Below are 27,784 nucleotides of genomic sequence, written 5' to 3'. Positions count from 1 at the left end.
ACGGCCTTGATACGCCTGGACATTGAGTCAAACAGAGCTTGGATGGCGTGTACAGGTACAGCCGCCCATGCGGCTTCAACACGATACCACAGTTCATCAAGAGTAGTGACTGGCGTATTATGACGAGCCAGTTGCTCAGCCACCATTGACCAGACGTTTTCAATTGGTGAGAGATCTGGAGAATGTGCTGACCAAGGCAGGCAGTGGTGTAGCAATTTTAATGGCCAGTAGTGTAGTTTCCTCCTCTGCCTTAAGCTGCTTCACTTTCTTTGTGGGGCAGTGTACTTACAGATGACAACGTATATGAGGAATAAAACATCTGCTTTGAGAAATCTCATAACTCTTCTCCTTACACTACTCATCTGCTTCGAAGACAGTTTTGATGCACCTATCCATGTTAGTCTTTCCTGTGTCCTGCTGTTTTTATCTAAAAGTTCATACCAGGCTTTTTGTAACTTTACCCAGAGCGCTATCAACAGCCTGTATACTGGTAAAGTTCGACTATTTTACGCACAGACCGGGTCTCAGAAGGTGAGTACAGCTGCCAATTCACTGAAAGACGGCGTTGTAAACAGATAAAGTGGCAGGTATCAAGAGATAATCAGCCGAACAGCGCGCCTGCTGCTCCAGTCTCGTGCTCGGCGCGCCATGTGCGAGTACATTTCAAACGAATCTGTTTCTGATTTGTGACTGCGTTGTGTCTAAAATGCCGGCGAAACAACTGATGCTGTTGATCTTTGTTCATGGCGTTCTGTCATTTAATTTAGATGAGCAGCATGCCGTAACATTTCCATCAGATGCACAGACTGTTATTTCCAGTGACTCCAGCTATTTTGGATATGCTGTGGCTTTTCGTTCGGCAGACACTTCGAAAACGTGAGTATTTTATTTGTAAGTGAAGCATATTCTACATCAGTCTGGAAACACAAATCAAAAACTAGAAACGTATTTCTAAAGTTCAATGTGGTATTGTATTTCGTGTTGTGGCTATATGTGTAACAGAAGTGTGTACTATTTTTGCAGTGTATTTGACTTGGTAAGAAATAACTCAGTAATACAGTTCAGCTTTCAGAATTTCATATTTATCATTCTGCCAGTTACTGATTGATTTGGTTGCTGGTGGTGTGGTTGTTAGCGCAAATTAGTCTTAAACTAAGAAAGAATATTTTCTTATAGTTATTGCACGTTGTTTACTTTTACATAAATATTAGCAGTTGTAAGGAATTTCAGCAAAAGTGCGTTGTGTTTCGTCGAATACGTCTAAACGTCTGGGTTCCAGACATGGCCGCCCTCTGGGGAAGAGCCCTTCTGGGGATCTAGGACACAGAACTATTAATTCATTGCAGAGTTCTCGCGTATTTATAGAACGGACATTCCGTGATTTTATTAAACCGTATACTTAGCGTTGGTGATGTACCCTACATTCCCTCTAGCTGAATGCTGATCGTGGGTTACTCTTTACCAATAAAACTCCAAAATGTACCTTTCAAATGACATTTTGTTGAACTTAAATTATGACTGCAAATATTAAAAAGTAGAATGCATAAAAATAACGTTATACATCCCTTAACAAGGAAAGAAGGGAGGCTTCTTAAGAGCAAAGCGTTATAGATGGCAACAAAGTTATACGGGCGTTTTTAAAGTTTATAACCTATTTATCCACTATGAAGACTTTTGATCAGACCTATTTTTTCTAGTTATTTTTGCTGATATCCAGAATGATTTTTTTCCTTAGTTCTTTGTGTCTACTGCACTTTTTTTAATAAATTTTCAGTAAAACCCAACACTATTGATGTATGAATAGAAGAAATCTCCTTCGAGACAGTTTTCTAACTTGATTTCCTAGGTCATCCAATCAGGTTGACTAATCACATGAAGATGTTATTGAAATCATTAACACAATTTTTTTATTTTTATGTATTTATTAATAAAATTAAAAGACGCATTCTGCTCGTAATAATGAAATTCGCTTACGTTTTGTGTATGGAAGTAATCTATCTTGAGTATAATATTCTGTACTGGCACAAATTGAGTGGAAGATTATGAGTCGTTTAGCTTACAATATGCTTTGTGTGCCTTCTGTCAGATTTATTTCTTGGGCCACAATACATTTTCAAACTCTCCGAATTAATTACAGAAAAAATAGTACTTTTAAAATGTCGCCCCTTGTAAGAGAAATTTCTGCAGATGGCCATGGTACCGGAGTAAAAACGAGTGTACATATGAGCAGTGTCTTCGTGATATCTGGTCTTTACATTTGTACTCCTCGCCGTCGTTCATATAACATGACTTGAAAGCAGCCAGTTAGTGCTCAGAAATGAATACCTGACTGGATCAAGTCATTCATTTCACCACAAAAAATGTTTACTTTACACTCAGTCGTACTGTTTGTTTCATATTTTTGTACTCATCTTTTTTGCCCTTCGCTGACAATCCTTTCAACGAATGCTCATTTCAGATTAAAATTACATTTCCAGACAGCGTTAAGATTGTGTTACACACAATGTGCCTTGGAATTTCTGGACACAGTTGACGAAATGATTTTCAACCTTGGTGATTTTAGTTACATGTTATATGGGCATTAAGCCGTGGTGTAACTCATTTGTTTGTCCGGATCTTACCTTGATACCACACAGCCACCAATTTTGATCCATAATTCTGCAATAAAAGCTCAATCATTAACACTCGTGCCGGCCGCTGTGGCCGAGCGGTACTAGGCGCTTCAGTTTGGAACCGCGCGGCCGCTACGGTCGCAGGTTCGAATCCTGCCTCGGACATGGATGTGTTTGATGTCCTTAGGTTAGTTAGGTTTAAGTAGTTCTAAGTTCCAGGAGACTGATGACCTCAGATGTTAAGAACCATAGTGCTCAGAGCCATTTGAACCAATACTCGTGGATGTACATGGAGACCACAGCAATTCGAAGACACAGATACACCTTTAGCAGAAAAGGACTGAAATTAAACAAATTGTGGGCCTTGAGCTGAATATGGCTAATGGCACCACTCTTTTATAATACAGGTATCATAACACACAACAGCATGACTTCGTGAACTTTGACACCTATCGGACGACATCAAGATCTGGGCATTGCGGAGTTACATGTAAACATTTGAGATTACTGAGCGAACGATATGTTTATAGCCTCTCATGATGTTGGTTCAAATGGCTCTGAGCACTATGGGACTTAACTTCTGAGGTCATCAGTCCCCTAGAACTTAGAACTACTTAAACCTAACTAACCTAAGGACATCACACACACCCATGCCAGTGGCAGGATTCGAACCTGCGACCGTAGCGGTCGCGCGGTTCCAGACTGTAGCGCCTAGAACCGCTCGTCCACCCAGGCCGGCCCTCTCATGATGTCTGTAGCACTAGTAAACGGAACCCTGGACACATAGGCAAGCCTTAGACAACCCACAGCTAAATTATGAAGGATGTAAATACCAGCTGTGAAAACTTGGGTTGGCCGGCCTGTGTGGCCGAGCGGCTCTAGCCGCTACAGTCTGGAACCGCGCGACCGCTACGGTCGCAGGTTCGAATCCTGCCTCTGGCATGGGTGTGTGTGATGTCCTTAGGTTAGTTAGGTTTAAGTAGTTCGAAGTTCTAGGGGACTGATGACCTCAGATGTTAAGTCCCATAGTTCTCAGAACCAAAACTTGGGTTGTAGAATTTTTAATGTTTGAACGAGGATGATAAGGAGTGCTGAGTCATTTGAATGATGATTGGGCCGTAGTGTCAATCTGCCACCAACATGTAGCGCATGATGGAACTCAAAGTAAAATATTTCAGTTCCCAGTACAGTGTTTGCACTTAGGCTAGTACAGTTAGATTTTCTTTGCCTCATTTCGGAAAATAATCTGCTATCGTTTGGCTTACACCAGCCAGAGGCAGTCTGTTCTGCATATACTCAGATCTGCTCTAGAGAGGGATAGAAAAATGTGTTGTAATCATAGTAATTTGTGTTTTACTTGTACCACTGTCTGCAAATATTCAGCTTTTGTGAATTATCTGTGTAGTATCATAGGTCAGAAAAGTTTTGCAGTTGCTTATACTAATCCTTGTTCCGTGCCTTCGTTGCCTGCGCTGTTTCTATAGAACCTGTCACAGCGTTTCAGTTCGTCTCTCCTGCTGTTGATCTCATGCTGTTTGCTTTTTCATTCATATTGTTCATGTGACATCGAAATGATTCATGACATGTGTAATCTGTTTACATCTTCAAAATGTAGCATGAATAAATACACCTTTTGCCCATGTATAGTGTCTTATTGTGTTTCGCTAGTTTTGCAGTTAGCTTCCGTAACTGACGTAGCTGAATGTTGGGTTTGCTCCTTCGGATAAGCTGCGAAGTACTTGCCCCTCTTCAATATCTTTAGAGTCTTGGCAAGTCAATGGGTTTAGATGCGTAGTCGATTTAAATTTTGTTGGCTACATTGATGTCTATAGTTGAGCGGCGTTAGTTGATCGCTGACAACTGCAGTGGGCTGAGTGCAGCAGCTTCTTGGGTGAACCTCAACCAGTAACGTAACGAGATTTTGTAAATGTTTCTATGGCAACATCTACGTGTTGTCACAACTCTGTAGACGGCTACTGTATTCGTCCACAGCCATTAGTGCTTCGTGAAAGCTGTCAACAGTACTGGGAGCTGTTAGGGATCTTCTTACGCCTTCTCGACTATAGGGTACCGTCACATGCCTATCACATTACCGAACAAACAGTTCTGTTAACTTCTTAATAATTTTTAATTGCAGATATAATTGTGGCCAGCGGCGAAAAATATAAATTTTTTCTACACCAGCTAGTTAATGTTTAGACATAAAAAAATGACGAAACCTTTAAGATCGTAGAAGAAACGCAATGACAGAGTCCCTCTTAATTATGAAAGTACTAAGTGAGGCATTCAACGTTACTTTCAGGGTCAAAGTTCTTCAAGCTAACTATCAAAAAGTTTTAAAGACCCAAATTCCTCTGCACACGGTGAGCCCAAGTAACGCCTAAAAATTTACAGGTTTAAATGCAATTATGCAAAATACTATAATTCACACGGTTATCCACTGCAATGTTTTTGAGTCCAGACGTTGTAGCTGGTCACAGTTAGAGAAAACGACTAACAATCGAAACTTTTCTAAGTTTTAAGAACTCCTATGCAAAATTTTACAAGGCCACAAAACTGTCACATAAACAATTTCAATCGCCTAAGGCTGCCACTGACACGCCTCTCATACAACCATGCATACAGCCTCGACCAACTGTTACAATGAACTGTGTCAAGCCAATAAGGCTGCTGCTGCTGACAGTGTGTGTTTTGGCAGGTAGCCTATTCACAGCCCGACGGGTCGGTCAAGCTGCTCGCCATTCTTAGCTTCGACCTGTCCGATTGTGTGTGTACATCGGTGAGCGCTTGGCAGAATCTGGTCGCCTGTGCTGATGAAGTGTGGGCTGGCAGATAGCGGGCGGGAGAAGCTCGCTGGAGGAAATGGCGAACCACAGACTCAACTATGAGTCCACTGACCACATATAGGTGAGTGGATCAGGGCTGTCTACTCAGAGATGGGTCAGTGAACCTGTCAGTCTGTGGGAGGAGGCCTTAAGCAGCAGTTCGTTGGTTAACCAACGGAACTACACCATGGATCCAACCGCGAGCTTTCATCCATACACAGGCGATAGGGTCAGGGCAGATCCTTTTGTCGAGCAGCTTGGATGACCAGTCGGCCTGTGTATGGCCGCCCTTACGGGCAGGTGTGACTAGGCGCACTGTTTTAACAAGTGAAAGAGTGTAGTGAGTGGGGGACTGGGCATAGGCGAGCATCACTCGTGAGGAGGTAGCGAATGGAATAGCAGACGACACTCCAACCTTCTGCACTTGGCGGAAACGAGAGGCCATGAAGCAAGCTGACTAACAGGACGACACAGGTAGCCTGGAAGGTTACTGCCACTAGATAAAACCTGGCTACTTGGCTGTTGCAGGGCGCTGGTAGTGTGAAGCACAGCCATGATCCGGAGTCAGTGGCCGAAAATTCGTTTCACATCTAAACATTATAGTTACTGGTTAGGCAAGAACATAAAATGAGACGCAGAAATGATATTCAAAGGTGTGCCTAAGCAACCTCTTACTAACAAAACAGTACTAAAGATTTTGTAGATGTGCCGGCCGAAGTGGCCGAGCGGTTCTAGGCGCTACAGTCTGGAACCGCGCGACCACTACGGTCAGCAGCAGCAGCCTTATTGGCTTGATACAGTTCATTGTAACAGTTGGTCGAGGCTGTATGCATGGTTGTATGAGCGGCGTGTCAGTAGCAGCCTTAGGCGATTGAAATTGTTTATGTGTAATTGTATAGATGTAAGACTGAAAAACACCCATTGACTTGAGAGATTAAAAATTAATAAATTCTAAACACCTTAACTGATTTGAAAGAAATAAATTTTTACAAATAGCGCTTTAACAGTTCTATCCAAAAACAGTTCCATAATTTTTATCAATGTAATACATTTTGAATTATGAGGCAGAATGTCAATCCGAGAAGTAAAACCATACTTTGGCCCAAAATAAATTACAGTTCAGTAAAGGTAGTGGTAGTCTAGGTAGTAGACTACTGTAGCTGTCTATAGCCATGTAATTTCATCAAGTTTAATAATAATTAGTATCAAATAAGGGTAAATCACAGTTTAAATGAAAATAACAACAAAACAAAGAATCTCATCTAAAATCTAAGGACACCAAAGGAAAACTCGTCCTAACTGACATGTAACACGTGTTGAAGCAATAACATAAATATAAATTTGAGTAACTCGCAAAAACAGATTACGTCTATGTAGAGGCAGCAGCCATTGGCTCTGATAAGGAATCCCTTGAGTGTGAGGTCGCAAAAGGTGAATGATGTTTACGAGATTAGACGCCACACATATTGTCTATCATACAAGCACAATATTGGCTGCTAATGGCGACAGAGGGCAGAACTGGCAGTATCCAGTGGTGAGCACAGCATGAGGCTACGGAGCGCAATTGAACTGCGTCGTTGACGAGTAACTCACAACATTGCTATGGTGCTACTGGTGTTGATACAAAGAAGAGCAATGATAACGATAAACAAGGCAAACATTGCATTATACCTACAACGACAGTTGTAAAGTTGACATTTCGTCACAAAGGAACCCAAGGAATTTCGCAGAATGGGAAAGAAGCGGCAAATGAAATATTAACGTTTCTGCACGATGAATCAGTGGAGCCGGCCGCTGTGGCCGAGCGGTTCTAGGCGCTTCAGTCCGGAACCGCGATGCTGTTACGGTCGCAGGTTCGAATTCTGCCTCGGGCATGGATGTGTGTGATGTCCTTCGGTTGGTTAGGTTTAAGTAGTTCTAAGTCTAGGGGACTGATGACCTCAGATGTCAAGTCCCATAGTACTTAGAGCCATTTGAACCATTTTTGAATCAGTGGAATGCTTGGTGTCGTATGCGTTCGACTGACGTAAAATGTACTTGAGGAGTACAATGCTGACGATATGTGCTTAACAAGTAGAAGTTGTTCTGAAACAGGTGTCGAGTCACATGGTTCATCATTTTTGTCGGACAGGGAGCCACAAATCCCATCTCCAGTGAAACTTGGACAGTCGTTATTTAAGGAACGGGTAATGAACACAATTACGTACGTAGAAGATAATCCGCAGCGTAGTAAAAAAAAATTATGAACATCTTTCGAATAAGTCCGCACCAATATGACTGTGTAGTGCATAAGAAAAACGACGGATATTCAAGTGAGGACAGGAGCAAGTTTTACAAAAACTGGTGTTTGCGAGTTTGAAGGATGCTCAATACAATTTATGGGATGTGGATGATAGTGACCACTTACGTTATACACATCAAATTGCGCGCGACATAAATTACAGTGATGTCAAGGAAAGAGGAAGACATAAAACAACGAGATTTCGAACAAAGCTCAACTTCACGATGCGCAGCAAACGGTGATGTCGGCTCGAAAATTTATGGATGAGATAAAGAAACTTACCCCATCGTTCAATAAACAATTTGTTATCAACCTCAACCAGTCAGGATTTGAAATAGAAATGCATGTGAAAGGAACCCTGAAATTAGGGGTATCAAGAGAATTGTACCAGGATCAACTAATATCAGTGCCTTAGTGCATTCGTACACAATTACGCCGACTGTTAATCTGGATGGTAAATTGCCTGGAGAGTTATTTATTGAGTTGCGAGAAGTTGGAGGTGCTCTGCACCCTACGATTCTGTCTCGTGTGTGTGATCTTGCAAGGGCGGTAGGGAATATTTACGATACAACAAGCAAGAAAGGGAAAGTGGCGTAAGAGAACTACAACTGTGGTTTGAACATTGTTTTTGGTCAATAGCTGGTCAAAATATCTTGCTTTTGCTTGATTTCAGGTCTACGTATAAAAATCATACTACTTTATAGCAAACTATCCCTCCTGAAAAGTGTGATATTGTAATTCATACTACCTGCAACCGCTGTATAAAATCAGCCCCTGGATGTTTGTATTCGCATTCGTTTGCATGGCATCACGTTTCATCAGTTCTCATCACCCCCTTACAGCAACATGATTCTATATGCATTCTTTAAGAGTGGATACCTAGCTAAACGTCCTGACGATTTGTAACTTCCAAGGATTTACTTTCATTCCTGATGATGCGAACCTTTGTGGTCACTGTGGCTTGCCATTGTTTATTCGTTCTTCATAGTGCAAGTTAATGGTTTGTTTTGAATATTACTTGAATGTCGACGATGTCCATTTTGTGAAGTGTAATACGTACATCCCATAAGGGGTTGATCTTTGCAGCTCTCGGAGACTCATTTTCTATCACTTTTCTGATTCACATGGTGAGTCATTAGCATTTAATATTTTTCCTGTGATAATTGTTAACACAACACTTTAAAATGAGCCTTACTAAAGATTGAACTCAAGCGGTTGCTTGTGAGAGTTGGTCGAGTAGCAGTGGTACAGTGTCTGTTTCTGCGTTGTTCACTGATTCTTTAGCAGTCGTTCTTGATATCGACACTGCTGCTTCGACAATGTCATTTGAAGAAAACAAAGAGTTTTGGGCGTGTTTCTTCAGTATGTATAGAGAGTGGCCAACCTCGTCGGAGGTAAAATCAAAAAACCATTCCAACTGGGATATGAGGAAAACGCTTAAGAAAATCTTGTAGAAAAACGCTAAGAAATAAATCTTGATGCAGACAAGGCGTTTGTTTTTTAAAAGAAATTAGTTCACTACGGGCATAATTCCGACGACAATTATTATAAAGACAAGAAAAAATTTCCTGTTTTACAACTGAATGTTTTACCTGTGCATTTAAGGCATGGTCAGTGGTCTATAATATAAATAAAATTATTTAATTACAAATATTTTGGGAATTGAATATTTTTCTTTATACTACAGACCACTGAAGATGCCTAGAATGAATAACTGAAATATGTTTGGTGCACACAAACTAAATACTCAGTTGCAAAAGGCGGAATTTTTTCTTATCAGTATGATAAAACATAGTTGAAGTAACAACTGACCGAGCGAGGTGGCGCAGTGGTTAGACACTGGACTCGCATTCGGGTGGACGACGGTTCAATCCCGCGTCCGGCCATCCTGATTTAGGTTTTCCGTGATTTCCCTAAATCACTCCAGGTAAATGCCGGGATGGTTCCTTTGAAAGGGCACGGCCGACTTCCTTCCCCTTCTTTGCCTAATCCAATGAGACCGATGACCTCGCTGTCTGGTCTCCTTCCCCAAACAACCTAACCCCAACCAAGTAACAACCGAGGAAAAATAGCTGCAAATACTAACAAATTTATTTGTAATCAGAATAAAAGGGACAGTCAAAGAGTTTCTTTTCGAAGGCCAAATAGTCCCAAAGCGGTATGCCAATCAGGCTAAATAGCCATTAGCATTGAGGCAATCATCCTACAGCCCATCACTCTGAAGATACCCATTTGGTGAAACACCATATCCCGCTGCATGAAGAAGTCCGTAACAGCTTGCCTCATAACGTCGCCCAACAGAAATTGTCAACTCTTCAAGCGCTTTTTGAAAAAAAACCTAAGGCATGATATTCGCGTGGGAAGAGATCAGGTCTATAGGGCAGGTACTCGAGTGTCGTCCACTAGAGCCCCTCAGTTGAGGCTGGCCTCCCAGATCGACCGCCATCTTGTGTCGAACAGCGACCAGCATGGAACTTGACGCACCATTCCACAACTGTGGTTTTCGACAGGCATGCTGACCCTACACATTCTTTATTCTCTAATGAATGTCTGTCAATGTTTGTTCTTGAGCAGCCAGAAAAAGAAGAGCAGCATGTCGGTCCTATTTGGACGTGTTTGGTAATAACGTCGCCATTTCACGTTTCTGCATTTATCACATGCACCTCGGAAAGATACGAATACCACACTACCACCCTGCCTACAAATTGGTGCTGATATACTCGCATTGTAATCGACCTAGCCCTACTTTGCGTATATGCTGCAGCAACGCCCTCGAACCGAAACGTTTTGATCGCCCTTATATAGTATCTTTGTTGGTCCATTATGGACGGTGGGACAACGGCTGGCATGTATTTCTTGATATTATAATTTACCAACAGCCGTATGTATTGTAAAAATTTATTTTATGAACTTCTTATATGCTACCAGTTTCGGCATTACATTGATGCCATCTTCAGGCCCCTGTACAATGAGTAGAACAAATGAATATTATAAAATATATATAGAACATACGTTAACAATTGACAGGTATCTATGTTAACTATGTAAGTGGCTCAAAAGGACATATATATCATTATAACTATATGTAACATTAGGGGTCATGCTGTTGTTAGTAGTTCCCACTGTTTTACTCGAATATAGCATAATAGATGAACAAATGTATACGCTGTTGTTCATAAACCCGTACCACACAGTAGTAATAGGCCATGCATCACAACAATCAAATGTACTGCATACAATCATATGCCCAGTGGAATAATTTTTTTAATGATTAACTAATATAAATGAATAATAAAATAAATTAAAAGTCAACAAAATGTGACATAACCATATCAGAATGCATAAATTACATATGTGTAGCCTAGGTCGTGTTATGTTATCGTTGCCCACATTGTTGACAAGTCGAACAGCAGAACACAGTGTTTTATCAGACGGGTATCTTCAACCTGGTGGTTGAAGATAGCCGCCTCATAAAACACCATGTTCTGCTGTGTGAAAAAGTCTGTTACTGCCTCGCACGACTGCTACGGTCGCAGGTTCGAATCCTGCCTCGGGCATGGATGTGTGTGATGTCCTTAGGTTAGTTAGGTTTAAGTAGTTCTAGGTTCTAGGGGACCGATGACCACAGATGTTAAGTCCCATAGTGCTCAGAGCCATTTGAATCATTTTTTTTGTTACTGCCTACAACAACATGCTCAAGGAAAGTGTTGCGTCTTGTATCGAATCGCGACCAGAGTGGAACTTGGAGCACCATTCCACAGTGGTGGTTTTCGACAGACATGCTGCCCCATACACATACTTCATTCTCCTATGGACGTATATCGATGTTTGTCCTTCGGCAACCAAGAAAAGAATAACAGTACGTTGGGCCTAATTGAACGCATTTGGTAATAACAAGAGCCATAGTTCATGTTTTTGCATTTACCACATGCATGTCGGATAGATACGAATGCCACACTAATCCCTTGCCTTCATGTCGGTGCTTATATACCCGCATCGTATTGGCTGCAGCAGCGCCTCAGGTAGAAACTGTTTGATCGGCCCTTACAGTCTTATATGACGATGACGGATCAATGTGGCAATAGTCGTTCTCCTCGAAGCCTCTCCACATGGATACATCCATCGTGATACTACACTCCTGGAAACTGAAATAAGAACACCGTGAATTCATTGTCCCAGGAAGGGGAAACTTTATTGACACATTCCTGGGGTCAGATACATCACATGATCACATTGACAGAACCACAGGCACATAGACACAGGCAACAGAGCATGCACAATGTCGGCACTAGTACAGTGTCGCAGCAATGCAGGCTGCTATTCTCCCATGGAGACGATCGTAGAGATGCTGGATGTAGTCCTGTGGAACGGCTTGCCATGCCATTTCCACCTGGCACCTCAGTTGGACCAGCGTTTGTGCTGGACGTGCAGACCGCGTGAGACGACGCTTCATCCAGTCCCAAACATGCTCAATGGGGGACAGATCCGGAGATCTTGCTGGCCAGGGTAGTTGACTTACACCTTATAGAGCACGTTGGGTGGCACGGGATACATGCGGACGTGCATTGTCCTGTTGGAACAGCAAGTTCCCTTGCCGGTATAGGAATGGTAGAACGATGGGTTCGATGACGGTTTGGATGTACCGTGCACTATTCAGTGTCCCCTCGACGATCACCAGTGGTGTACGGCCAGTGTAGGAGATCGCTCCCCACACCATGATGCCGGATGTTGGCCCTGTGTGCCTCGGTCGTATGCAGTCCTGATTGTGGCGCTCACCTGCACGGCGCCAAACACGCATACGACCATCATTGGCACCAAGGCAGAAGCGACTCTCATCGCTGAAGACGACACGTCTCCATTCGTCCCTCCATTCACGCCTGTCGCGACACCACTGGAGGCGGGCTGCACGATGTTGGGGCGTGAGCGGAAGACGGCCTAACGGTGTGCGGGACCGTAGCCCAGCTTCATGGAGACGGTTGCGAATGGTCCTCGCCGATACCCCAGGAGCAAGTGTCCCTAATTTGCTGGGAAGTGGCGGTGCGGTCCCCTACGGCACTGCGTAGGATCCTACGGTCTTGGCGTGCATCCTTGCGTCGCTGCGGTCCGGTCCCAGGTCGACGGGCACGTGCACCTTCCGCCGACCACTGGCGACAACATCGATGTACTGTGGAGACCTCACGCCCCACGTGTTGAGCAATTCGGCGGTACGTCCACCCGGCCTCCCGCATGCCCACTATACGCCCTCGCTCAAAGTCCGTCAACTGCACATACGGTTCACGTCCACGCTGTCGCGGCATGCTACCAGTGTTAAAGACTGCGATGGAGCTCCGTATGCCACGGCAAACTGGCTGACACTGACGGCGGCGGTGCACAAATGCTGCGCAGCTAACGCCATTCGACGGTCAACACCGCGGTTCCTGGTGTGTCCGCTGTGCCGTGCGTGTGATCATTGCTTGTACAGCCCTCTCGCAGTGTCCGGAGCAAGTATGGTGGGTCTGACACACCGGTGTCAATGTGTTCTTTTTTCCATTTCCAGGAGTGTATATGCAAAGCCGGGACTCGTCTGAAAAGACGACATGGTGCTGCTCCTGCGCCCACTGGTATCGTTGGGCGCACTATTTTCGGTGTGCCTCTGTGCTGCAGCGCCAAGAGAAGCCACAAAAATGATCACATTGTTGAGAGTCATTGGTTGGTGAACGTAGTCACACTGTCCATGTGGATGCTTGTCTTCTACATCTACATCTAAATCCATACTCCGCAAGCCACATGGCGGTGTGCGGCGGAGGGTACCTTGAGTACCTCTATCGGTTCTCCCTTCTATTCCAGACTCATATTGTTCGTGGAAAGAAAGATTGTCGGTATGCCTCTGTGTGGGCTCTAATCTCTCTGATTTTATCATCATGGTCTTTTCGCGGGATATACGTAGGAGTGAGCAATATACTGCTTGATTCCTCGGTGAAGGTATGTTCTCGAAACTTCAACAAAAGCCCGTACCGAGCTACTGAGCGTCTCTCTTGCAGAGTCTTCCACTGGAGTTTATCTATCATCTCCGTAACGCTTTCGCGATTACTAAATTATCCTGTAACGAAGCGCGCTGCTCTCCGTTTGATCTTCTCTATCTCTTCTATCAACCCTATCTGGTACGGATCCCACACCGGTGAGCAGTATTCAAGCAGTGGGCGAACAAGTGTACTGTAACCTATTTCCTTTGTTTTCGGACTGCATTTCCTTAGGATTCTTCCATGAATCTCAGTCTGACATCTGCTTTACCGACGATTAATTTTATATGGCCATTCCATTTTAAATCACTCCTAATGCCTACTCCCAGATAATTTATGGAATTAACTGCTTCCAGTTGCTGACTTGATATATTGTAGCTAAATGATGTGGGATCTCTCTTTCTATGTATTCGCAGCACATTACACTTGTCTACATTAAGATTCAAAAAGCCTCAGTGAACTTCCGATGTTATTCACAAGGTCATTTATACAGGGTGTTACAAAAAGGTACGGCCAGACTTTCAGGAAACATTCCTCACACACAAAGAAAGAAAATATGTTATGTGGACATGTGTCTGGAAACGCTTACTTTCCATGTTAGAGCTCATTTTATTACTTCTCTTCAAATCACATTAATCATGGAATGGAAACACACAGCAACAGAACGTACCAGCGTGACTTCAAACACTGTTACAGAAAATGTTCAAAATGTCCTCCGTTAGCGAGGATGCACGCATCCACCCTCCGTCGCATGGAATCCCTGATGCGCTGATGCAGCCCTGGAGAATAGTGTATTGTATCACAGCCGTTCACAATACGAGTACGAAGAGTCTCTACATTTGGTACCGGGGTTGCGTAGACAAGAGCTTACAAATGCCCCCCATAAATTAAACTCAAGAGGGTTGAGGTCAGGAGAGCGTGGAGGCCACGGAAATGGTCCACCTCTACCAATCCATCGGTCACCGAATTCAGTTGTTGAGAAGCGTACGAACACTTCGACTGAAATGTGCAGGAGCTCCATCGTGCATGAACCACATGTTGTGTCGTACTTGTAAAGGCACATGTTCTAGCAACACAGGTAGAGTATCCCGTATGAAATCATGATAACGTGCTCCATTGAGCGTAGGTGGGAGAACATGGGGCCCAATCAAGACATCACCAACAATGCCTGCCCAAACGTTCACAGAAAATCTGTGTTGATGACGTGATTGCACAATTGCGTGCGGATTCTCGTCAGCCCACACATGTTGATTGTGAAAATTTACAATTTGATCGCGTTGGAATGAAGCCTCATCCGTAAAGAGAACATTTGCACTGAAATGAGGATTGACACATTGTTGGATGAACCATTCGCAGAAGTGTACCCGTGGAGGCCAATCAGCTGCTGATAGTACCTGCACACGCTGTACATGTTACGGAAACAAATGGTTTTCCCGTAGCACTGTCCATACAGTGACGTGTTCAACCTTACCTTGTACAGCAGCAACTTTCTGACGCTGACATTAGGGTTATCGTCAACTGCACGAAGAATTGCCTCGTCCATTGCAGGTGTCCTCGTCGTTCTAGGTCTTCCCCAGTCGCGAGTCATAGGCTGGAATGTTCCGTGCTCCGTAAGACGCCGAGCGATTGATTCGAACGTCTTCCTGTTGGGACAGCTTCGTTCTGGAAATCTGGCTCGATACAAACGTACCGCGCCACGGCTATTGCCCCGTGCTAATCCATACATCAAATGGGCGTCTGCCAACTCCGCATTTGTGAACATCGCACTGACTGCAAAACCACGTTCGTGATGAACACTAATCTGTTGATGCTACGTACTGGTGTGCTTGATGCTAGTACTGTAGAGCAATGAGTCGCATGTCTACACAAGCACCGAAGTCAACATTACGTTCCTTCAATTGGGCCAACTGGCGGTGAATCGAGGAAGTACAGTACATACTGACAAAACTAAAATGAGCTCTAACATGGAAATTAAGCGTTTCCGGACACATGTCCACATAACATCTTTTCTTTATTTGTGTGTGAGGAATGTTTCTTGAAAGTTTGGCCGTACCGTTTTGGAACACCCTGTATATATTGTGAACAGCAAATAAGCCCAGTTTCACTGAAGACACACGTCTGTCCTGTCGGTGTTGTGGGGTTGTTGAGAACCTGTGTGGTGTTGAGTACGGCTACCCTCAACCTATCGATTCAGCATGCGAATGACAGTTGTGGGATCCCGGCTAATGCGAGAGACAATATCGTAGAAAAACAAGCAGCTGCCCCAAAAGACCAACGATCCTGACGCTGTTGTACTCCGACACACGTTAGTAGACTTTTCTCCTTCTTGCACTACGAATAACACGATCTTCTTATATGTGTCTCTTGCTGTCAAACCAACCGTGCAATCTTTCCTTGTATAGAAAATGTAGAAGACGGTATCCTAGGCACTTTTTGCAGATGCGTTGAAATGCTAATCGTTTGTATATACACGAATGTAGTACTCTTCGTGCCAGTTTGATATTTGTTGCATACAGCCTTCATTGTGTTGCAGTTTTAATGGTCAGTAGTGAAGTAAGCACCATCGTATTCTCCCTTAACGCGGCGGCGCTCGAAACGGAGGTAGGCCAGTTCGATTCCTGCTGGTGGAACATTTTCACTTCCAGTACTTGGCCAGCAACGGGAGGACAGGTATTGGCGTAAAGCTCCTGACACATCTTCGTCCTTGATTAAATTCTAAACACCTCCGTACACTGGTGATATTGATCTGTTCGTCGCCTGGGGCGTTAAGCTGTGCGGTCTCCTTCGTGCTATTCGAGAGGAGTAGGCCAGGTGCTGACACCGGGTTTCAGCCTCTCGCTTCCCTTTATCGGTAACAACAAAGACTCAACACTACAGTGTACACGCAAATTATCACATTCATGTAGACGACATAGCAACGCCCTTGACACCTCATGCCACGCCGAAGGACGGTAACGATAAATCATCTCCACTAGGACCTTGGTTATAACGGCAGTCATTGCTCTTTCCTTGACTATGGGACTACTTTGACTTTTAATGTCTTAAACATGACATAGACTATATCGGGTACAAAAATTATGCAGGGATGGAACTGTTAACGCAGTGTAGGAGGAGAGGGAGGAAGGCGACGAAATCAAACTTCTCGAAAACGCGAAAACTTCAAAAGGGAATTAGATGCGTAATGAAACGTCTATTTCTCCCCCAGAGGGACCAAAGACATACCCAAGCAGAGTGGGACGGGGAGGGAGCGCATTGGTAAACACTAACGGAAATGCAAGAATCACTTGTACGATGACAGTTAGAGTTGGAGCGGCTCTCCTACTGCCCCAGACGGTGACGTTCTATTTGATTGCAACTTAGAATACAGTTTAGCATCCAAAATTTACTCACGCCTCGGAAAATAGAAATAGTACACTATTGGCCATTAAAATTGCTACACCAAGAGGAAATGCAGATGATAAACGGGTATTCATTGGACAAATATATTATACTAGAACTGACATGCGATTATATTTTCACGCAGTTTGGGTGCATAGATCCTGAGAAATTAGTACCCAGAACAACCACCTCTGGCCGTAATAACGGCCTTGATACGCCTGGGCATTGAGTCAAACAGACCTTGGATGGCGTGTACAGGTACAGCTGCCCATGCAGCTTCAACACGATACCACTGTTCATCAAGAGTAGTGACTGGCGTATTGTGACGAGCCAGTTGCTCAGCCACCATTGACCAGACGTTTTCAATTGGTGAGAGATCTGGAGAAAGTGCTGACCAAGGCAGCAGTCGAACATTTTCTGTATCCAGAAAGGCCCGTACAGGACCTGCAACATGCGGTTGTCCATTATCCTGCTGAAATGTAGGGTTTCGCAGGGATCGAATGAAGGGTAGAGCCACGGGTCGTAACACATCTCAAAGGTAACGTTCACTGTTCAAAGTGCCGCCAATGCGAACAAGAGGTGACTGAGACTTGTAACTAATGGCACCCCATACCATCACGCCAGGTGATACGCCAGTATGGTGATGACGAATACACGCTTCCAATGTGCGTTCACCACCATGTCGCCAAACACGGATCCGACCGTCATGATGCTGTAAACTGAACCTGGATTCATCCGAAAAAATGACGTTTTGCCATTCGTGCACCCAGGTTCGTTGTTGAGTACACCATCGCAGGCGCTCCTGTCTGTGATGCAGCATCAAGGGTAACCGCAGCCATGGTCTCCGAGCTGTTAGTCCATGCTGCTACAAACGTCGTCGAACTGTTCGAGCAGATGGTTGTTGTCTTGCAAACGTCCCCATCTGTTGACTCAGGGATCACGATCCGTTACAGCATGCGGATAAGATGCCTGTCATCTCGACTGCTAGTGATACGAGGCCGTTGGGATCCAGCACGGCGTTCCGTATTACCCTCCTGAACCCACCGATTCCATATTCTGCTAACAGTCGTTGGATCTCGACCAACGCGAACAGCAATGTCGCGATACGACAAACCGCAATCGCGATAGATTACAACCCGACCTTTATCAAAGTCGGGAACGTGATGGTACGCATTTCTCCTCCTTACACGAGGCATCACAACAACGTTTCACCAGGCAACTCCGGTCAACTGCTGTTTGTGTATGAGAAATCGGTTGGAAACTTTCCTCATGTCAGCACGTTGTAGGTGTCGCCACTGGCGCCAACCTTGTGTGAATGCTCTGAAAAGCTAATCATTTGCATATCACAGCATCTTCTTCCTGTCGGTTAAATTTCGCGTCTGTAGCACGTCAACTTCGTGGTGTAGCAATTTTAATGGTCAGTAGTGTGAAAGGTAGCAGTCACTGTAAATGGGGTTCACTGTTTCCTGGCATATCAATTTTGAGCTCTTTGTGTAGGAAAGAACAGGGATGTATACAAAATTAACGAAGAACAGGGTCCATAATATCTCGATCGTGAATGCTGTTTGCTGAGAGCAGTGTGTACTTTGCGAATAATGCCACAAAATACCATTGGAATTCTACCCTGCAAGGTATAATCCTGAAACCGTCTGGGATTTATGAAGATGTCTGAGAAATTGAGAAGATGGGGGAATTTATCAGGATGCGCAGACTGCCTGTGGCAGAGGGAAGACGGATATGGAAGGCGAACTGAAGTGCATGGTGTTCAAAGACATAGGAAAGTAATAGTTTTGGTTTTGGGGAGACGCAAGCGACACTGGTGAAATTAAGGCTGGGGACTTGCGGCTTTGTGTACTGCTCGTATGTGTCCATCGGCGTCGAAGCTGCTTAGAGTGGTGAGACGTACAGTTTTGGGGCACAGACATATGAACTGTGTGTGTTGATCTGTCTGACAGGTTGTTGGTGTCGGCGCCACGGTATGGTGGCACGGGCGCTGTCTTCGCGTGCTCATTGGAAGACCTTCAGTGCGACCCCATCGTCATTTCTAATCTCACAGGTGAGGAGTTCCTATTCAAAGCAGAGACAGCTCTCATGGCAATGTGCCTTTTGCTCTTGTACAATTCGTTGTGAAGATAATGTCCTTTTATTTGTAACCTATTGCAATTTAGAGTAACATGGTCGAAAGCGGGGCAGTTCTTGGTAGCGGGCAGATGAAAAGGGAGAAAGGTGGATAACGTGTTTACTCATCTCAAGCGACGCAGGTTTTTCTTTGACTTATACGGGATGTTTGTCCAAATCTACGTAGTTAACAGGAGCGGCGGCTGTATGCACTGTGTCACCCTCTTCGAGTAAGAGTCGCGCATTTCGTCACTGGTTCGCTTAAATAAGAGCGAAAAAGTCACGGAGGTGCCAGCCAAGATCTAATGGCAGACGGTGCGACGTAGGCGTTGTGCATTACGGTTTGGTTTACTATCAAAATTTCGAGGGCGTACGTTCTTTGAAGAGTCAATCAAGTAGTGGTTTCTGCTATGCGTATCTCGCGGAAAGACCATGAAGGGGAAATTAGAGAAAATGGCGCTCACACGCAGGCGTTCTAACAACCATTCTTCCCGCGCAGCATTTGCAACTGGAACAAGAAAGGGGGAACCGCAGTGATACCCTTCAGTATCCTGCGGCACGCTCCATGAGGTAGATTGCGATGTGTAGATACAGATATCCATGTGCAAGTAGATGTAATGTATTTGTCATCCGTTGTCGATGCACCCTAATTCTACATGCCAATGTGTCTAAACCTCTCAATCCGAATACTGTTCTACAACGCAATATTAGAAGTATAACTGGACAATAGAACTATTGTATAACATATCAGAATTTTCTTTATTATAATCTGCAGCTGTTAATTATAAAAACGAGGACCAGCAGAAAGATAGCTAATAAAATGTCAGTAGAATGAAGGTAAAGAAAAGGGGAAAAGTCAGAATATTGCTTCTTCACACAGTCAGGTCACTACTACATCTAGGATTTCTAGGTGCAAAAATCTGATACAAACCTACATCTACATCCATACTCCGCAAGCCACCTGACGGTGTGTGGCGGAGGGTACCTTGAGTACCTCTATCGGTTCTCCCTTCTATTCCAGTCTCGTATTGTTCGCGGAAAGAAGGATTGTCGTTATGCCTCTGTGTGGGCTCTAATCTCTCTGATTTTATCCTCATGGTCTCTTCGCGAGATATACGTAGGAGGGAGCAATATACTGCTTGACTCCTCGGTGAAGGTATGTTCTCGAAACTTCAACAAAAGCCCGTACCGAGCTACGGATCCCACACTGCTGAGCAGTATTCAAGCAGTGGGCGAACAAGTGTACTGTAACCTACTTCCTTTGTTTTCGAATTGCATTTCCTTAGTATTCTTCCAATGAATCTCAGTTTGGCATCTGCTTTACCGACGATTAATTTTATATGGCCATTCCATTTTAAATCACTCCTAATGCGTACTCCCAGATAATTTATGGAATTAACTGCTTCCAGTTGCTGACCTTCTATATTGTAGCTAAATGATGTGGGATCTTTCTTTATATGTATTCGCAACACATTACACTTGTCTACATTGAGATTCAATTTCCATTCCATGCACCATGCGTCAATTCGTTGCAGATCCTCCTGCATTTCAGTACAATTTTCCAATGTTACAACCTCTCGATATACCACAGCATCATCCGCAAAAAGCCTCAGTGAACTTCCGATGTCATCCACAAGGTCATTTATGTATATTGTGAATAGCAACGGTCCTACGACACTCCCCTGCGGCACACCTGAAATCACTCTTACTTCGAAAGACTTCTCTCCATTGAGAATGACATGCTGCGTTCTGTTATCTAGGAACTCTTCAATCCAATCACACAATTGGTCTGATGGTCCATATGCTCTTACTTTGTTCATCAAACGACTGTGGGGAACTGTATCGAACGCTTTGGGGAAGTCAAGAAACACGGCATCTACCTGGGAACCAGTGTCTATGGCCCTCTGAGTCTCGTGGACAAATAGCGCGAGCTGGGTTTCACATGACCGTCTTTTTCGAAACCCATGCTGATTCCTACAGAGTAGATTTCTAGTCTCCAGAAAAGTCATTATACTCGAACACAATACGTGTTCCAAAATTCTACAACTGATCGACGTTAGAGATATAGGTCTATAGTCCTGCACAACTGTTCGACGTCCCTTCTTGAAAACGGGGATGACCTGTGCTCTTTTCCAATCCTTTGGAACGCTACGCTATTCTAGAGACCTACGGTACACCGCTGCAAGAAGGGGGGCAAGTTCCTTCGCGTACTCTGTGTAAAATCGAACTGGTATCCCATCAGGTCCAGCGGCCTTTCCTCTTTTGAGCAATTTTAATTGTTTCTCTATCCCTCTGTCGTCTATTTCGATATCTACCATTTTGTCATCTGTGCGACAATCTAGAGAAGGAACTACAGTGCAGTCTTCCTCTGTGAAACAGCTTTGGAAAAAGACATTTAGTATTTCGGCCTTTAGTCTGTCATCCTCTGTTTCAGTACCATTTTGGTCACAGAGTGTCTGGACACTTTCTTTTGATCCACCTACCGTTTTGACATAAGACCAAAATTTATTAGGATTTTCTGCCAAGTCAGTACATAGAACTTTACTTTCGCATTCATTGAACGCCTCTCGCATGGCCCTCCTCACATTACATTTCGCTTCGCGTAATTTTTGTTTGTCTGCAAGGCGTTGACTATGTTTATGTTTGCTGTGAAGTTCCCTTTGCTTCCGCAGCAGATTTCTAACTCGGTTGTTGTACCACGGTGGCTCTTTTCCATCTCTTACGATCTTGCTTGGCACATACGACGATTTAGTTGAAGAAGGTACTACCTTCAAATGCGAAAATTTATTATGGAATACATGTTGTTTTTTTGTTGTTGCTGTCGTGGGATTCAGTCCGAAGACTGGTGCGCAACAAATCAGGTTTTTCGGTGACCATTGGCAGGGGAAACAAAACACTCGTATGTTTATCTTGACAATGATCACTGAAAAACTTGACTCAGACGCAAGTATGTACGATATCAACATGGTTTGCATGCTATCGCGGAATACACCATTTTTTCTGCTCGGATGATTTTAGAATGGTTTCTGATACCCGAAACCGGTCATCGCTTAAATAAAAAGAACTTAATTTCGCAACTTTGGTTGTTTTCTACACCAAACTAGTTAACACAAGGTGCTATCCCGACATGTCATGAACCCAGCATGCTGGCAATCCAAAAAAGCATCTGATATTGTCACTGAGCAGTATTTCAATCTGAGGAATGTTGCAGACCTTCTACACGGCTTGCTCTATGTCCTTGAAGATAGCAGGAATTTTTAAATATCAAATAAACACCACTGAATACTGCAGAATTGAAATAGACTGAGCAAAACGCCCACCCGCAAAGGCTGTTAGAAGCGCTACTCCGCAGCTCACTCTCACCTTTTACCTAATCCTTTCCCAGTCCGGTAATTCCCCTGTAATTGCATTTGTTTCACGATTTTTCAATTCAATTAATACAGGTGTTGAAGAGAAAGGGGGGGCGAGAGAGAGAGAGAGAGTCTTGTAACTACAGCAGTGTTACGTACGTCTGGGAAAATAGAAACAGGATGAATACAAAAATAATCGTAAAATGTTATAGAGAATTCAATTTGCAGCATCGTCGATTGTCACTGGAGTATTCAGCAGCTTGGACGGCATATTACTTGTTTTGTCTGTGAAACTGTCCGACCATTATTTCATCCATGACACTGGTGGTTGAAGAGTGTGGCTGTGTGTTTAATGGCTTGAACAAGTTACTTTATTGTACTTTGTTTGCTCTTTAATTGGTTTCGGGCTTTCGTTCATCTTGGTTACATACGGTTACGTACTTATTATCAATCTGAGTATGTAGACTGTATTTCAATGTCGCAGCGGTGCTGTGGAAAATAGCTATTTTTTTAGCCACCCTCCATTTTCCTAGCACATATAAATGTTTGATTTACGGTGAGAGTACACTTTCTTTCGGTATGAGTAGCTCCTCGTTACAGTATTCTGCACACGTCATAAACACCTGTCCTGGCCGTGATTTCTTTTCTGTTGTGCACTTGGGCCCTGGGAGAGCAGCCGTTTCTGGCCACAACTCTGGCATCCCCCTCAACTGCACGATTTGTACGTGCATAAGATGAATCAAACACTGAAATAATTTTAACAATCTGAGGTCTAGTCCAAGATATTGCTTTTGAGGTAATGTATTAAGTCTTGTGGGACTGAAGAAATACACTGCATAACCAAAAACGTGAAGCATCCACAAGCTGAGGAGGAAACTTCGTGAATTGAGATGGTATGTAATATTATTTCGGTGAGTACAGGATCGAATCAAATCTGCAAAAGAACTTGGCAGTGTGATACAACGCGTCAGTATTACGTTGTACGCTTTCTGGCCTAGATGCACGCACAGGTTCGGTTGGGAAGGGTACCACAAAGCAGTTGTGTCCTATTCTGACGCAAACCGGTTTACAAATATTGCAACTGATCCTTGATATCCAGGATACTGGCACTGGGACTTAATTGACGTCCGAGCCACACATGTTCTGGCGGATCTGGGGATCTTGCTGGCCACTTGAGTACCTTAAGAAACCGCAGACACCTCATAAAAACACGTGTCATGAATGGAACAGTATTGTCCTGGTGCTTAAATATTCTGCTAGCGAGGGACAACGTGAAGACGCAGGATGTCCGTAACATACCGTAGCGCCGTCAGAGTTTCCTCAGTCACTACGAGCTGTCACCTGAAGTACACCGGGGCGCCAAAGAAATTGGTATAGCATGCGTATTCAAAGACAGTGATATGTAAACAGGCAGAATACGGCGCTGCGGTCGGCGACGCCTGTATGAGACAACAATGTCTGGCGCAGTTGTTAAATCGGCTTACTGCTGCTACAAAGGCGGGTTATCAAGATTTAAGTGAGTTTGAACTTTGTGTTATAGTCGGCGCGCGAGCGATGGGGCACACCATCTCCGAGGTAGCGATCAAGTTGGGATTTTCCCGCATGACGATTTCACGAGTGTACCGTGAATATCAGGAATCCGGTAAAACATCAAATCTCTGACATCGCTACGGCCGGAAAAAGATTCTGCAAGAACGGGACCAACGACGACTGAAGAGAATCGTTCAGCGTGACCTTCCGCAAGTTGCTGCAGTGCTGGGCCATTAACAAGTGTCAGCGTGCGAACCATTCAACGAAACATCATCGATATGGGCTTTCGGAGCCGGAGGCCCACTCGTGTACCCTTGATGACGGTACGACACAAAGCTATACGTATAGATTGTGCCCGGAAACACCGACATTGGGCTGTTGATGACTGGAAACTTGTTGCCTGGTCGGACGAGCCTCGTTTCAGATTGTATCTAGCGGATGGACGTGTACGGGTATGGAGACATCATAAATCCATAGACCGTACATATCAGGAGGTGACCGCTCAAATTGGTGGAAGCTCTGTAATGGTGCGGGTCGTGTGCAGTAGGAGTGATATGGGATCCCTGATATGTCTAGATACGAGTCTGACAGGTGACATGTACGTAATCATCCTGTCTGATCACCTGCACCCATTCATGTACACTGTGCTTTCCGACGGACTTGGGCAATTCCAGCAGGACAATGCGACACCGCATACGTCTAGAATTGCTGCAGTGTGGCTGCAGGAACACTCTTCTGAGTTTAAACACTTCCGCTGGCCACCAAACTCCCCAGACATGAATGTTATTGAGCATATCTGGGATGCCTTGCAACGTGATGTTCAGAAGAGATCTCCACCCCCTCGTACTCTTACGGATTTATGGAGAGCCCTGCAAGGTTTCGTGGTGTCAGTTCCCTCCAGCACTACTTCAGACATTAATCGAATCCATGCCAAGTCGTATTGCGGCACTTCTGCGTGGTCGGAAGGGCCATACTCGATATTAGGCAGCTGTACCAGTTTCTTTGGCTTTGCAGTGTAGTACCCAATGGGCTCCCCACACCACGACGCCAGGAGTAATATTGCTGTTTCTCTCCGAAACGTTGGATCTTTCCCCATGTCGCCAACCGCCACCATATTCTCCGACGATGACAGGCCTAATCCAGGTTGGCGCAAAACCGTGATTCATCCCTGAACACAGTGCTCCGCCATTCGTCAGCAGTCCATGCTTCCCAGTCACGACACCACTCCAGACACAGCCATTTGTATTGTGGTGTTAACAGTGGCTTACGCTTGGTACGGTAATTGCCTAGTCCGGCTGCTGATAGTGTCTAATGAATGGTGCAGAAGGACACGGAAGTGGCAGGGAGTCCATTTCTTGTTCCCGTACGGCAGACGCAAATGTGATGGGGTTATGATGTGCTTGGTGCACAGTACGGCGATCCTCTCTTGTGGTGGCCAGACGTGGTCGACAGGATCCTCGGCGAGGAGTATGCCTGCGTGCCCATGCCGTCCAACATCGGGCCACTGTCACTTCCGAATGTCCCACGAAACTGCACTCATGCTCATAAATTAAGGACAATTGCAGAATGTGGTGCCACACAACGTGGCACTACACAAAACTGGCGGTAATAGCATAGGCACGTAGAGAACACACACGACACAGATCTGTAAGTCCACGTTATTGGTGATAAGTTGAGAAAACCGTCCCGAAACACATGTGCTACAAAACGCCACTGTTTCCTACACATGTACCTCGACATCAATATGGGATATGATCACCAGGCACACGTACACAGGCCGCACAACGGGTTGGCATACTCTGGATCAGGTAGTCGAGCAGCTGCTGGGGTATAGCCTCCCATTCTTACACCAGTGCCTGTCGGAGTTCCTGAAGTGTCCTAGGGGTTTGAAGACGTGCAGCGATACGTCGACTGAGAGCATCCCAGACATGCTCTATGGGGTTAAGGTCTGGAGAACAGACAGGCAACTCCATTCGCCTCATATCTTCTGTTTCAAGGTACTCCTCTACAATGCCAGCTTGGTTGGGCCGTGCGCTATCATCCATCAGGAGGAAAGTGGGATCCACTGCACCCCTGAAAAGGCGGACATACTGGCCGCAAAATAACGTCCCGATACACCTGACCTGTTACAGTTCCTCTGTCAAAGACATGCAAGGGTGTATGTGCACCAACCATAAACCCACCCCACACCATCAAACCATGACCTCTATACAGGCCCGTTTCAAGGACATTAAGGGGTTGTATCTGGTTACTGGTTCACGCCAGATGAAAACCCGGCGACAATCACTGTTCAGACTATACCTGGACTCGTCCGTGAACATAACATGGGACCACTATTCCAATGACCGTGTACTGCGTTAGTGACACCAGGCTTTACGGGTTCTCCTGTGACCAGGGGCCAGTGGAATGCACCTTGCAGGTCTCTCGGCGAATAAACCATGTCTGTTCAGTCGTCTGTAGACTGTGTGGCTGTGGTAAGGTCCTGAGCAAGGCTACCTGCAGTTCTTCGTGGCCGTCTGCGGGCACTGATAGTGTTGTACACTGTGGACGTCCCGTACAGTAGAGCCTGGACACGTTTCCTGTCTGATGGAATCGTTGCCATAATCTTGAGATCGCACTTCGTGGCACACGGAGGGCCCATGCTATGACCTGCTGTGTCTGACCGCCTCCAGTCGCCCTAGTAACCTACCCCTCATAACGTCATCAATATGTATTCTTTGAGCCATTTTCACCACACAGTCACCATTAGCACGCCTGAAATCGTCTGCACACTTACTTGCTGCTACTCTGACTTGAACCTACACATCTCTGCGTATATGGATTGCTGCCAGCGCCACTGTGCGACGACTGCAGGTCAAATGCACTGTGTGGTCATACCCCGAGGTGATTTAAGCCCGCAAACCGCCCACCAGGGCGTTGTTTCACCTTGTGTCAGCATTATCCTTAATTTATGAGCATGAGTGTAGGTATTGCACGATTCAACCAGCCGGCCAAATGGAGACTCACAATGAGTACCCTTTCAAACACGCCATATCTGTGATCAAACGTTTCCCCTCTCGCATTGAGGAGTTTAAGAAATTTAAAGAACTGTCGGTGTCGAACCATGAATGTGGATCGCACACTTTGCTAAGCTGCACCGTCGCTTTTCGGAAGGCTGACATTTAAAAGTATTCCATCCATTTATTGGGCTGCCCCCCCGTGTCTGCATCGATGAAACGAACACGGTAGCAATGAGTACTGGTTACAGCAACAAGCTCACTAACGCAATCTAGTGCGAAGGTGCTAGACATGAAACTCGAATCCCAATGATGAAAGACTTTTTCGTCGCTAGAGTTTTATCAGTTACGTTTTATTTCTGAAAGCCGGTCGTTGTGACAATGTCTTAAGTTTCATAGCTCTCTGCAGTCAGAGGGGATGTTACAATATCGATAGTGTTCGGCTTGTAACATGAGGACGTTAAACTTACTACCCAATTGGCACTATTCTAGAAGCGGATTATGAGATTACGAAGGCAGTTTCGTGTGTGAGCCGCATCCGTGAAAAAAAAAAAAAAAAAGATGCTCCTGGTAATCTGACATCATCTTTCACTGACGTATGATATATGAACTTACTGTCGAATCGTGTGCATCACGTTATTTGGCTACAACATATGTCAGGCTACCAGCACAGGCTGTCAGCGTATTTAGCAACA

General features: G+C 44.8%; 1 protein-coding gene across 1 annotated transcript in view; it reads left to right on the top strand.

Moving 5' to 3' along the window:
* The first annotated feature begins 652 nt into the window (after positions 1-652).
* Positions 653-27,784, top strand: part of LOC126088360 (integrin alpha-PS4-like) — a 115,045-nt gene continuing 87,913 nt past the window's right edge. The window contains exons 1-2 of the mRNA XM_049906498.1: positions 653-876; positions 19,051-19,151. Coding sequence (XP_049762455.1) covers positions 707-876; positions 19,051-19,151 — 271 coding nt within the window. The 5' untranslated portion in view covers positions 653-706. The remainder of the gene's footprint in view (positions 877-19,050; positions 19,152-27,784) is intronic.

This window comes from Schistocerca cancellata, chromosome 6 (assembly GCF_023864275.1).
Source record: "Schistocerca cancellata isolate TAMUIC-IGC-003103 chromosome 6, iqSchCanc2.1, whole genome shotgun sequence".
NCBI lineage: Eukaryota > Metazoa > Arthropoda > Insecta > Orthoptera > Acrididae > Schistocerca > Schistocerca cancellata.
Note: the sequence above shows the minus strand (reverse complement) of the source record. Positions and strands in the feature narration are given on the sequence as shown.